Source organism: Osmia bicornis, chromosome 9 (genome assembly GCF_907164935.1).
Source record: "Osmia bicornis bicornis chromosome 9, iOsmBic2.1, whole genome shotgun sequence".
NCBI lineage: Eukaryota > Metazoa > Arthropoda > Insecta > Hymenoptera > Megachilidae > Osmia > Osmia bicornis.
This window is the reverse complement of record NC_060224.1, coordinates 271,005-284,186: the sequence shown is the minus strand read 5'-3', so window position 1 is coordinate 284,186 and position 13,182 is coordinate 271,005. Positions and strand designations below refer to the sequence as shown.

Genomic DNA, 13,182 nt, shown 5'->3' with positions numbered 1-13,182 from the left:
GTGTTATAAATATATTGCATAGTAGTAAAGAATCATAGGTAATTCATTTTACTATCAAATCTTACAAGTACAATAAAACATTGTTTCATATTTTTATTTGAAAACAGTATCTATGTCAGTATAAGTGAGTATAAATGATGTAGCTTTGTAAATCTATTACTATTTAAATTAACAAAATAACTGTAAGAACCAATTGTAATTATTTACAAAGTACGCATAGATTTAGGTAATCTACCACTCATTTCATATTTGCAATTTCTGTTACAAATAATATTAATTAGTATAAGCTTTATAAAAGTCTATATAGCCATCTGCAAATAATTCAGTATTATTTATAGTATTAATGTATTCTTTGAATTTGCTATTTATAAAATGATGAATTGGTGTTGTTATCTTTTTAGTATGTATTTGTTTGGGAACTGGTACTGCTGGTTTAAACACAACACCAGTAGGATCAAATTCAGTGTAAAGTTCTTCTGGAGTACTGAAACAAATAAAATAATTGATTTTATTAGAAAGTGTCAGAAAATATACACAATTTGGATAACTTACAATTTTGCAATTTCCGTAGGTAAACAACCTTCACCGCTTGGTGGTACTCCCCCAAGATATGTTTCTCGCCATCTTTTGTACAACACTGTGATAATGTCGCTAATAATAAAGAAAATAAAAATACATTTAACAACACTTGCTTTTGCTTATAATATTTCTAAATACATACTTGCAAAGCTGAAAGCTCCCATAGGGCTGTGCAATGTGCATTGCAGCATTCAGGTTCTTCTAATTCTGGCTGATAAAAACCATCTCCAGTAGTACAATCAGTATCTAATAAAATATCTGCTGCTTTTCCAAGCTGCATGCTTTGTTTTATAATACCGAGAATGCCAAGTGCTGTATTATGTTGTGATTGTAAAGCTATAATAGTTATTCGTTTGATGAATGCAATTAAACAATTTTGCGTAATCCTTTTTCTTCTCTGAATTAGAACTTGAATTAAAATTTTTATAAGAATATCTGTTTCTGACTGAGTTCTGCCACAATGAATACTTAATAAAACTTTATATAAATGTACATAAAACCTGTAAAGCGTAATTAAAAATATAATTATGTTCTTCTTTCTATGCATCAGTTATCGACTTGTAATACGAACCTGTAAGGATCAAGATTTAACGATGAACCTTGTCCTGATAAGATTGTAAATACACACTGAATACAATATAACTGGTCCCTTAGACTTAAGTTACCATCTTCCATTAATTTGTTTATAGCAGTTACTAAATCTTGGTAAAAGTCTAAATTTATACAATGTGCAAATCTAAAATTATTAAATGTTAATAAATGTAAAGTAATTTAATGTCTGATTAAATATAATAAAAGATTATCATACTTTGCTAAACCTTCCAGACAAATAGATAAAATTTTACTATTTGGAGCTTGTTTTAAAATCCTAAAATAAATTGTAAATACTATACTTGTTATGTCAGTAAGTAATTTTTGTTTAGACTGCTTATTCTCTTCAGCTTTGGTTTCAAGTAATTCTTTTTCTACTTGCTCAAGTTTTTTACTTTTCTTTCTTTCTCTCTTGCTCAGAGCAAGAATTCTTTGTTTATGAGACATAAGCTTCTTTTGTTTAGTTTCTTCTTCTTTCTCTTTATCCAAATTTATATCTTTTATACGAAGAGATAACAATACAGATACAACTTCAGAGTGTACCGAATGAGCTTTTAATTTTATATACTGGTTCAATTTACGCACTATCTGAGAAATTTAAGAATACTGTAAGTAATATTCTAAAAATTGCATTGCAGAAGGATTATATAGACATTATAATTTCTTACTGTAAGAGATAATTCGGCACGTTTGTCTTCTTTGAATACTTGAGAAATGCATTTTAAGACTTCTTGCCTTATAAATTCATGTTTATTGTCAAGAAATAGTAGAAGGAAATTTGCTATATTAACAGAATAATTAAAGTAAGGATTGGTTGTTAAAAGATTGCACATACACATTACTGCAAGTTTGCCCAATTCAATTTCTGGTTTTTCTACTTGTCTTGTATCTCCCTTCTTTTTCCTTAATACACTGGACATTTTTTCTAATTTTTGTAAATAACGTTTATAATATCTTAATAATGCCGCTTCATAATTTTGCAAAGCCAGTGTTTCCTTTTTTACTGGAAAACAAAAAAATTGTCCACTTGCAGTTCATAACAGTAAGTAATACGTACAGTAGTATACTTATTCATTACAGTTACATACATTTTACACCTTCCTGTTGAAGTTGAAGAATATGATAGGATGGTAATAAATCTTTAAAAACTTCTAATAATGATACAGTTGCTAACTTTCGAACGCTAATGTACACTTCTGGATCAGTTTCTTCCATAAACTCTAGCAATACTTTGAAATTTTCACATTTACTTTCAGGTGCTTCTAAAAGACTACTAGATAGTAATCCTATTTTTATACGTTTAGATCTTAATACATCTCTACGACATGCTAAAAGTTCTATCATAGATACAGGTTCCTTATTTGCATCTTTATTTTCAGTCTAAAATATCAATTACCATTTAGATATATAAGGCATCGTTATATTAATAGTGGAGTATAAAATTTAGTTACATCTTACATGTAAATCCAATTCTATTTCCATGTTATCATTCTGTTTATTTTGTTCCTCATCAGACTTATTGTCACTGTCTTCATTAACATTTTCTTCAATTAATTTTGTTTCTATAATTCCACTTTGAGATTTTGTAGGAAGTAACATGCGAACTGTTTTTGCACCTTCTTTTTCAATTACTTTTGATATACTATTTTCATATTTATCCTCTAATGTTTCATCATTCTCCCTTTTATTGTGCTTGTTATTTTTTCTGCCATCAACTGTTCTAAATTACATATAATGTATGATAATTTTAAACCAAAATCTAAATAGAAACTTGTTATAATTTATATATCTTAACATACTCGTTAAAACGAATTTGTTTCAGTAAATTATAGGACTTATTTGAAACAGCATCTCTAAGAAATTCTAAATCCTCTTCTTCGACCATATCCAAAATGTTATCATCACTTTCCTCTTCGATAGATTCAGGAGGTGGAGCTATTGTTTTCTGAATTTGTTTCTTTAATGGTTTATGTCGTCTTGCTTTAAGCTTTCCTTGCTTTGTAAGTTTATTTCTTTTTTGATTATTTCTCTTAATTGCACTAATTTTTAACTTTTTCTATTTCATTTATGTAAGAATACAATTAGGTTAAAATGGTAATAATTTTATTAAAATAATATAAAATGATATTTTACTCACCCCCATGTTTTTGTAATTTCAATTATTCTTAACTAAATTTTCTATCAATTTTAACAAATATTGTTTTTTGACAATCAGTAGGTTATTTCTACACTTTTATATAGTGATTGGTGATATATATAAATAGTGATAACACGTGTTTCCTAGTCCATAACTGCGAAAAGACCAGTTTTCGTTCTTTCGTGCGCATCTTCTCCCTGATTGGCGATACTCCAAAACGAAGTGGAAAGCGATTAGCGGAGAGCTCGCTGCGTTCCCCCACCATCTTCCAACCTGCGCGTCGCAGTTATGGACTCTGGTGAACTGCGGTATATGTATACGCGTCACGCTGTTATGTTCTGCACGGTGCTGCAATGTGTGGCGTCATGTGGCGTATAACGTATCCCTTATCGTTAGTGTTTTGAATTATATAGATAGATGTGTTTTAAGTAATTAATTTAACATTTCATGTGATCCTGAGATCTTTTTTTCGAACGTCAGTACAAGGTAAGTTTTGTTTGTAAAATAAATTCAAAATATATTATGTACATATAAAGGTTATGTTTTGTATTGTTTTTAACATCGTATTTAAGTACATATGTATATAAATAGTAAAATTATGCCACAATGCTGAGCGAACTTTGTTATAATTATTTTTTATTGATGCAATAAAAAAGTCTAGTACTAAAAATTGATAATATGTATGTACATACTACTTATATATATATGTATATGTATATCCTATCTTTGAATAATTCTTGAAAAGCAAAAACAAAGTAAAATAACGACACGATGGTGTAGACTGTAAAGGTAACACATGACAAGAATTAATCAATCATTCACGTGGATTATTTTAATCGAGAATAACAAGTAAAAGAGGGGAAAAAACATAACAAAAATTGAATCGTTTTTTCATGTTCACTATTTTTAATTTGTGAAAGTAGCGCGTAAAAGAAGAAAGCGTTTAACACGAGCCTTGCACGAAACCGTTCTTTCGTAGTTTAGACTACCAATGAATCTTCCCGATCGTATACATATTCAGACAGCGAATCTTAATGTCCTCTTACAAATTGACGTACATACATACAATAAAGGAGCAACATAAAACGGTAATGGCTTTCAATAGGATTAATTTACGAGTTGCATGGAACTAACTGGACACCAGGTCATACCGTTTTTGTTACTCAAGATGTTGTTCGTCGCATGGTGTACCCTGTGAGATACACAATAACAAAGACAATCTTTTCTTTTTTATTTCCGTCGAAGGACATCTGATCTTTAAATGTTGAAATATTTTTAGTTGAATTAATGTGTTATATCGCGACAGATCAGTGCATTTCGAATCAAATTATGTATGTGCAATTTGTTTGTGCATATGTTATAATATTGTTGTAACAAAGTAACAGGAATATAGACAGAATTGTAATTACATTCTGTTTCCTTTGTTATTTAAATTTAATCAATAACATATTTGATTGATTCATGCAAAATAAAATGCCTTCATTACCCTGGTCTTCGTTAATCCTATTTTTGTGAGGGATTATAGTACGAATTTCGTAACTATTTCCATATCATAATCTTATCATTTTTAAGTTGACATTGACAAATGGTCACGTTTTTGATAGGAAAAAAAAAAATAAAAACGAAAAATTGATGCAGATTATTTAATATTTCCTGTTGATGTGATTTACCGCGTATACCATGTGGTTCTCGATGCTTCAGATACAGTTATGATTCAACCTTTGCGGTGGTTACATCGATTGTCGAATGAAACTGAAACTGAAAGTGACTCTTTGTTTTATAAAAAAATCTAATTTCGTATAGAATATATGAATTGATTCTTTATTATTGCTAAAAATAAGAACATTGTTGAAAATAAGGTATTTCTTTCATTCAAATGAATCTGTTAAAGATGAAAACGTCAGTACTTAATCGAAACTAAAAGAGAAAAAAGATTGTAATTGTAAAACAGTTTGTTTGCTTCTAAAAATTATAATTTTAAAACATGTCGATTCTAATGGCAAGTTAAAGCGCCAATTATGTAAACGATGTTAAATTGTTTTAAAGTTGTCATTTCGTTTCCATTCGTGAATGTTTTGAAGTTATTTGTAAAACGATAAACGTTCTAATTGTAAGAGGGTTATATGTAGTTTCTGAGTGCATTTTAAAAGAAAAGAAAAAACGTATTCTGTTGTCATACGCGAACATCATTCCGGCGTTGCATCGTTAGTCAAGTTAAGCGAGTCAGTGAACTGTCTACGGGGAATATTGTTGGTGGTTACTTAACGTATTGCAGTAGAAAGTTGACGTTTGTCACGACCGAAGCAGCCTTTCGTATTACTGCTTTTATTTCAAAGGTTTGCGAAGAAAAGTTACTACGAGGGATCGGGGGCGGCGAATAACGCTAACGATACCCATTCAATCATTTGCCATTTCAATCTATGGATTTGTTTATGGAAGTGTTCGGTAATATTTTTTTTCACGGCAATCGACGCGCTGCAAAGTTTACAAGGATCGTTAATGTATACACATACATATATATGTATATATGATTAAACGAAATAGGATAAACTGTGATTGAAATCATGGCAAGAAGCAGTTGAGGTCACATCCATGCTCTTTGTTGACTGGTAAAAACGTACCAGTACTTTTCTTTTTATTTCGGTGGAAAGAGAAAAATATCATCATCGCGTGTTACACGACTGAAAAATGGATGGGTTCGTTGAGATTTTCCTTTTTTTCGGAGTCCTCTTCTATTTTTTCAACTACAGGTAACGTATTCTCTCCCCTTTGTACAACGTTACCTATTGTATTTTAAATAAATATTAAAGATCGGAGTTGTTGACTTATGAAACAATTGATAATCTTAATTTGAACTTACAAATCGAGATTCTCGATCATTTCACGAGTACCTAAAGATGGTATCTTGTCAACTTGCAATTATAGTAATTTCATTTTAATAAGCTTTATCTATGCGCATATGTATGTACATGAGATTATTACAGAAACGAGCGGAGTACATATTCTATACATACATATAATGGGTATAACGTAATTTCTTCTTTTATTCGAACTTTGAAATATTGAGTATACTATTACAAAATAAGAAATTATCTTATTTGCTTGAAACTCATTTTAATTTACTATTTATCATTATCAGTTTAAGAATAAAAGGTTTTGTCGAAACTTGGTGTAAACTTGGTTCAGGGGACATCGAAAGTCGTTCTCGTATGATCCAGGGAACAAAGTGCATTTCTCTAACGAAATAACGAAAGGTTTTGCTTACAAAAAGAATGTTTACAATTAGCGATAAAATGATATTACATTAATACACTTCGTGTCGTTATTTCCTGAATTAATCATTGCAGCGATTTTACTCAAATACTGCTGTAATTTTTAAACGTATTGCTGACAAAAAACATCTCGTTTAGAATCGCACATGCATATGCATTATGCAATTGATTCCTTGTTTTCTATTTGAAATCAAAGATAACGGTGCTTATTAGATAAACTTATGAAAATGGTTTGCAATGAAGTATTCATTTCTTAAGTAACGGTCTAATAGAAACGCGGAAGACTTGATTTAAACAAACGATTAAATATCGAAAGAAAGATAAATATAATCGTTCAATGCTTTCACTGGCAATGAAACATACGCGTATACAGTATACAGTGGATCAGAAAATGATTGACACGATTTTTTTCTTTTTTTGCAAGAATTTTTTCATTTAAAATAAGCTAATAAATGCGATTCAAGAATAAAATGAGAAGAAACATTAGCAACAACATACTAAATCATTTATTGTATGAAAAACCAACCAGCTGTTTGTAGCGCTACACGTAATCGATCGCATCTCTTCGTGACGTTTGTCTCTCACGATACTGTTATCAGCTTGGACTTTGACAATTATTGTTAATAGAACAACCCCTAAACCTTATACTTGATTTCTTTGGAAAAATGTTCATTGTTACTGAAATGGTACAACGTTCGTAGTACATGCACAAAATATGATCGCGATATGTACTTATCAACTCCTTCGAAGAAGACGTTGTGTCATCCAATGAATTATTGCGTGTACCAGTGTTAAAGAATCATCTTGACGAGCTGTAGCATTCGATAAACAAATAATTTTTTCAGAAAGATTATTAGTTTTTCTTTTTTCCTTCATTTCTCTCATGATACCAAGCTACCGATTTCTGGTTACATATACGTACTTCAATATTTTTAACACGTTAGGACACTGGAACATTTAATACTGCTTTATATAACCGATACCTGATCTATCTGTGCAATTCAGATCGCGTGACTAGGAATCTCTTTTCCCGAGTTGTTATTCGTTTCATTGTTTTTACAAAGTTAAGCGTAAGATAGGTTTCAATGGGAAATAAAAAGGTAAAATGTCTGTTGACATAGGTACAAGATGGAATTTTTTCCTGGGTCATTCGAAATCAACCAGAATGGTGTAACAGGGTTAAAGTTTACCGAGACTCTAATTTTCGACTTGTCACGTTCGATGTACAATTTATCATCATCGTTGATTCACGAAACTTTGCAAATCTTTGCTTTTAAGAAGCATACAAAATTTGTCGTTTTTTCACGCTCTATTATTTTTTATAATACCCGTTTCTATTTCTCTTTTCATCCGCTTGTCAGTAACTCAAGGAGATATGTTTGAGGCAAAAGAAATAGAAGAAAAAATCGTATTCGCTCTGTTTGAATTCTACTCGACCGTGTCGACTCGTTAAAAGTATCGGAGATCGAGCGTAAATAATTCATCATCATTTTTCAAGTGCAAACCCCGTAAAATTGCGCTTCAGTTATACTCGGTTCAGTCTTATTTTTAGTGTAATATTTTTTTTTTTTTTTTACACGATCGCAGAGCTCCCAGCATGGTTGATATACTTTCAACGCGTTTACAAGAAGTATACGCGAAATGGGAGACCAGGACGGAAGTAAGGCGAAATACAGAATCATCCACCACTCGATTCTCGTTGGACGGTAAGATTTGTCGAAATATTAAGTAAACAGAGAAGTAATCGAAGAAAAAAAAAATAATATTTGTAACATAAAATGTTTATGTTACAGAACTTCGTCGAGCTGGACAACAATTGCATAGGAAAAAGATACAAGACAGGGAGCAAGCAAGAAAGATTCGCGAAAACTCTCTGTATAAAATCAAAGAAACCGAGCCATTGGCTCCACTTGTTAAAGAAAAATCTTCCTATCTACATTACTGTTGCAACAATTGCACTCCATCATCTAGAGTGAGTGAATTTTTTTTCTTTAGTAAGGTATTGTTTGCTATTGCTTAAACTTCAAGGAAGATAATCGTCATCGTATAAGAATTATAGATCCTTTGGATCAATCATGAGCTAGACCTATGAAACGTATACAACAGTGAATCAATAATTAAAATTAGCCACTCAATTGTTTCTGTATTATAGCATAAAATTTTGAAAATTAGAATGAAGAAATGTAATACAAGTTCTATACCAGTTATTCTGTAACTTTAACAAGTAAGTACGCATTCTTCGGCGATTAATAGAATGTCGCAAGTTCACGCTCTTCTCTACGACTAAAAATACATTTATCTTGCAATCTTGTAGCCAGGCTGCGTGCAGAATTGCGAATATTCACATGCTTTAACATGTATCCAAGTTTTTCTTTGCAGTAACTTATCTTTTTTTTTTCTTTTTTTTTTTTCATAAAAGTACGATTTTTAGTGTATAATCATAATAAAGTTACAGTTGAAATATTAAGTATCATCGTGTACAAGTAGATATACAATTACAAACCATACGTTACCTAATTAACACGCCATCTTTCAACGCGCATTTAATTATGTAACTATTTCATCGAATTCTACCAATTTATTTGATTAGTAGAATAATTGAATTCTACACGCAATCGCGTGACACTTGTTGTATATTTAATTTGACATTTTATTCAATTATGATTACATACTACGATTACTGTAGTAATATTGAGACTTATTTTTTCTCTTTTTTCGATGCTATTTAAATACATCCATAATATTTAAGATCAAATGCAATGCACCGTTATCGGATAATTACGAGCATTGATAAGGAACAGTGTAAGTACTTTCAGTGATAAAAATTGATCACCTTCAAAGTTAAACTAATTATTTTCGTACATTGATATGTTTATGTATCAATGAACTATGTATCAGCAAAGTTCAAATGTAATCGGCATCCTAGTAATGATAACCGACACAACCGCGAGATAATTATTGGGAAAACAAAAAAAAAGAAAAGAAAGAAAAAACAAAAAAAAATGTACGAAGAACCACGTGGACTTTTTTCACGATGGTTGCGCATTATCGTGGTACATGGATATCCAGTACATGTAAGTCAACCATGCATGGTTAAAGTAATGTTACAATGCGTTTATCTTCCTTGATTTTTTCTTCCACAAATTAACGATAAAAAATTAACTATCCATTTTCTTCTACATGTAAGTTTATATCTTAATTTTATCGATAAACAGGTGACTTAATTCTTCTTTTCTTGCAGAATTCATTGGTAAATACTATTAACAAGCAGCATATGCCATTTGGCTTAAATATATTGATAGTTAATCCAGGCTTGTCACTGTTTTCTAAAGTGTTTAATTGTATTTCACATGTTTATAGTTGTAAAGAGTATGATTACCCAAGGATAACAGAAACGGTAAGTTGTAGATTTAAAAGAATTTTACATGTATATCAGAATCCTCTGAATCCCCTTATCTCTTGTACATTTTGTAGAAAATTTTGTTTTACAGGTCCTTGCAGATGAAAGATTAAAGGAAGCAATCATATTAACTGCTTCAGAAACTGTTAGCAATGAAGGTGTTAGCGAAAACGTAGCCTTGGCGAAGGCGCAGGAAAGAGCAAAAACTATATTATATCAAATGGAAAGCAGATTAAGCAATATTTTACTTAAAATAACTTCGTGGATTCTTTATAAGTTATTGCCATGTTTTATACAATCTGCAGTAGTATTACCTTCTCAAATAGAGATGCTGAAGAAAGCAAATGAGACTGGCCTTCCTTTGATATTGCTTCCTTTACACCGAAGTCATTTAGATTATATTATGATCAGTTTCATTCTGCTAACAAATAATATTAGAGATCCATTGATTGCAGCTGGTGATAATCTGAAAATTCCGTTTTTCGGGTATATTATTGTTTATAATCTCTCTCTCTCTCTCTCTCTCTCTCTTTATAATCAATATATTCTGTTGTATAATTTTACTGATTACCTGTTTCGTTAAATAGGTGGTTTTTACGAGGCTTAGGCGCATTTTTTATAAAACGCCGAATTGACCCCATTGTAGGCCGCAAAGATGTTCTTTATCGCGCTACTCTTCATACATACGTAATGGAAAGCTTACGAGCGGGTCATAACATAGAATTCTTTATAGAGGGTGGCCGTACAAGAACGGGTAAACCATGTATGCCAAAAGGTGGCATTTTGAGTGTTATTGTTGATGCATACATGGATGGAATTATTGAAGATGCACTACTAGTACCCGTTGCAATGAATTATGAACGTCTCGTGGATGGAAATTTTGTTAGAGAACAGTTAGGTCAGCCAAAGAAAATGGAAACTTTTAGCTCCACGATTCAAGGTATATGGTCAACCTTAAGGGGCAATTATGGTATTGTTAAGGTTGATTTTTGTCAACCGTTTTCACTTAGGGTAAGATACTTTTTCTTAACTTTCAATATATTTTACATTAGATTTTTATCATTCTAATGTTATTCGATTTTAATCGATAGGAAATGTTAAAATCGTTTCAAAATCAACAAAACAAATTAACTGGAGGAAAAATAATGCCGTCTGAAAAACCTTTGAAATACACAGTGTCGAGTTCATCGCTTTATGGTACAGACGTCATTATGGAAGAATATCGGCAGTTAGTTGATAGTATTGCACGGCACGTTGTACACGGTAAAAACAAAGGATTAATTTTAAATTCTAAATATCTAAAATTCTAAAATTCTATTACATCGAATGTTGTTAATGTAACAATAATTACCTAATCATTTTTATTAGATTGTGCCTGCTCGATGCCGATAATGTCTACCAACGTTGTTGCATTCTTACTCTTAAATAAATTTCGAGATGGTTGTACTCTGGATAAATTGGTTGAAGCATTTCGGATAATAAGACAGGATTTGGAATCTCGTCACCATGATATTGCATTCTGTGGTGAAAACATTGATATTATAAATCATGCAGTTAGTAAAATTCAATATGTTAACGATAATGTATTGTAGTAAGAATCTATACAATAAATCTATGTACCTGATTATTTTTTTCAGCTTGATATTTTAGGTCCAGGTTTGGTAAAACAACAACGACAAGAAATTACGGAAGCTGTTAGTGGTCAGCCAGTCAAATCAAATAATGTGATCGCGATCCGTCCTGTATCGATTTTACCAAATGTAATCGAATTATCCTATTACAGTAATACAATGCTTGCGTGTTATGTTATGGACAGCATAGTAGGTAAGAAGGCACACATTGATCTTTAACTTATTCGTTAATAAAAAACTGTGTTATATCGTGTTAATTATATTTTTCAGTAACAGCTTTGTATGCTGAATTGCACTCACAAATCAATGACCCAGTTGCTATCGCGGAAAATAACATTACAGTATCTCAAAATCGTTTAATTCAAAATTCCCTTAAACTTTGTGATATTTTTAAATACGAATTTATTTTCTGCAAACCGTGCCAAGAATTGGAGCACATTATTACGGAAACTATTCAAAATTTGTCACATACAGAGATCATTACTTCACAAGAGGTACTGTACATTAATGTAGCCGATTTGGTCAATCAACAATCACTTATTCAAATTATTTGGTAGGAATGTTGTTTACAAGAAGAATTATGGAGTAGAAGGTACGCGCAAACTTTCGACGATAGTTCAGACGAAGAATATTATAATACAAATAGGAGTAGAAGTATTCAATATAAAGTGAGCAATTTTTTATTAATTAAAGTTTCGTTTTAATCAGGACGAGTATAATTCATTTTAATGTTTTTTGACAGTTGAGTTTAGTACCAGAACACGCCGAACGTATGGAATTCCTTCATATGTTATTACGACCGTTAGTTGATACGTATACTTTCAGTGCTTTTACTCTTAGAAAATTAGTAGGCCGATCATTATCTGAAGGAGATTTAATTCATGAAATTTTAAATGAACTGAAAACGAATTTAGATCGTGGTATTGTAAACTATGGTAAGTAACAATTTATAGTTATGTTTTTACAAATTATCAACATACATACTATAAATTAAAATATTTTCAATGTTTGTAGGTGAGAGTTTGTGTGTTGATCCAATAAAAAATTCTTTAAAATTGTTTGAAAAATGGAACGTTTTGGAATGTCACCCACAAGAAAATGTTAAAATTTGTTACTTGAAAGATGAGTATGATACAGATTCAACTGTAACGAAAATCTATGATACTGTAGCTGCTTTTAAGTGGACTAGAAACATACATTGAAATTTACATTTCTGAAAAAAAATCTTTACAATGTACTACTTTTTACATGGAAGAAACCTTGTTATAAAACTTTGTACATACTACTTTATAAGTTGTTTTTGACAACTAAGCTTTCGCGAATAGGTATACAGTCATAATGTTGTACAGTTAGACTTGATCTGTTAGTTAGTTAGTTAGTAAGTACGAATTCTATACAAAATGATTAATGTGATATTACCTTACATTAATGATAAAATATTATAGATTTATAATTTCCTTAATGAAAATACCTTTGTGTACTACTATTAAATTGCTATACAAAAATGTTAATACAAAGAAAATATTTTTATTAAATTTTTATAAAATTGATTAAATAATTAAAAGTATTATG

The 13,182-nt window shown here is 30.7% G+C and overlaps 2 protein-coding genes across 6 annotated transcripts; one reads left to right on the top strand and one right to left on the bottom strand.

The window, feature by feature from the left end:
• Positions 1 to 61: 61 nt before the first annotated feature.
• On the bottom strand, positions 62 to 3,421 carry LOC114877474 (nucleolar complex protein 3 homolog). The gene is given in 11 exon segments (XM_029190102.2): positions 62 to 484; positions 553 to 605; positions 607 to 651; positions 722 to 1,079; positions 1,151 to 1,315; positions 1,388 to 1,758; positions 1,839 to 2,173; positions 2,259 to 2,550; positions 2,629 to 2,890; positions 2,970 to 3,226; positions 3,308 to 3,421. Coding segments are annotated over 11 exon segments (2,355 nt in total). The 5' UTR covers positions 3,314 to 3,421; the 3' UTR covers positions 62 to 273.
• Positions 3,422 to 3,627: 206 nt separating this feature from the next.
• On the top strand, positions 3,628 to 13,145 carry LOC114877472 (glycerol-3-phosphate acyltransferase 1, mitochondrial). 5 transcript variants are annotated; one of them, XM_029190098.2, is made up of 14 exons: positions 5,007 to 5,752; positions 5,852 to 6,057; positions 8,167 to 8,285; positions 8,373 to 8,551; positions 9,821 to 9,976; positions 10,071 to 10,465; positions 10,567 to 10,990; positions 11,071 to 11,242; positions 11,348 to 11,532; positions 11,617 to 11,803; positions 11,881 to 12,104; positions 12,168 to 12,278; positions 12,353 to 12,545; positions 12,625 to 13,145. In XM_029190098.2, the coding sequence occupies exons 2-14, from the start codon at positions 5,996 to 5,998 to the stop codon at positions 12,810 to 12,812; spliced, it is 2,595 nt and encodes an 864-aa protein (XP_029045931.1). In that variant the 5' UTR covers positions 5,007 to 5,752; positions 5,852 to 5,995; the 3' UTR covers positions 12,813 to 13,145. The 5 variants fall into 5 exon arrangements, with proteins under 5 accessions (XP_029045932.1, XP_029045931.1, XP_029045933.1 ...); XM_029190099.2 differs by lacking the exons at positions 5,007 to 5,752; positions 5,852 to 6,057 and adding an exon at positions 3,628 to 3,793; XM_029190100.2 differs by lacking the exon at positions 5,852 to 6,057 and having other exon boundaries at positions 5,007 to 5,166.
• The last annotated feature ends 37 nt before the right edge of the window (positions 13,146 to 13,182 follow it).

What these genes read in the sequence shown, in the direction of transcription:
- LOC114877472 (XM_029190098.2), top strand. Translation starts at nt 5,996, where the DNA reads ATGGATGGGTTCGTTGAGATTTTCCTTTTTTTCGGAGTCCTCTTCTAT. An exon ending in TTCTATTTTTTCAACTACAG is followed by an intron (nt 6,058 to 8,166) that starts GTAACGTATTCT and finishes ACACGATCGCAG; the next exon opens with AGCTCCCAGCATGGTTGATA. An exon ending in TCGTGGTATTGTAAACTATG is followed by an intron (nt 12,546 to 12,624) that starts GTAAGTAACAAT and finishes CAATGTTTGTAG; the next exon opens with GTGAGAGTTTGTGTGTTGAT.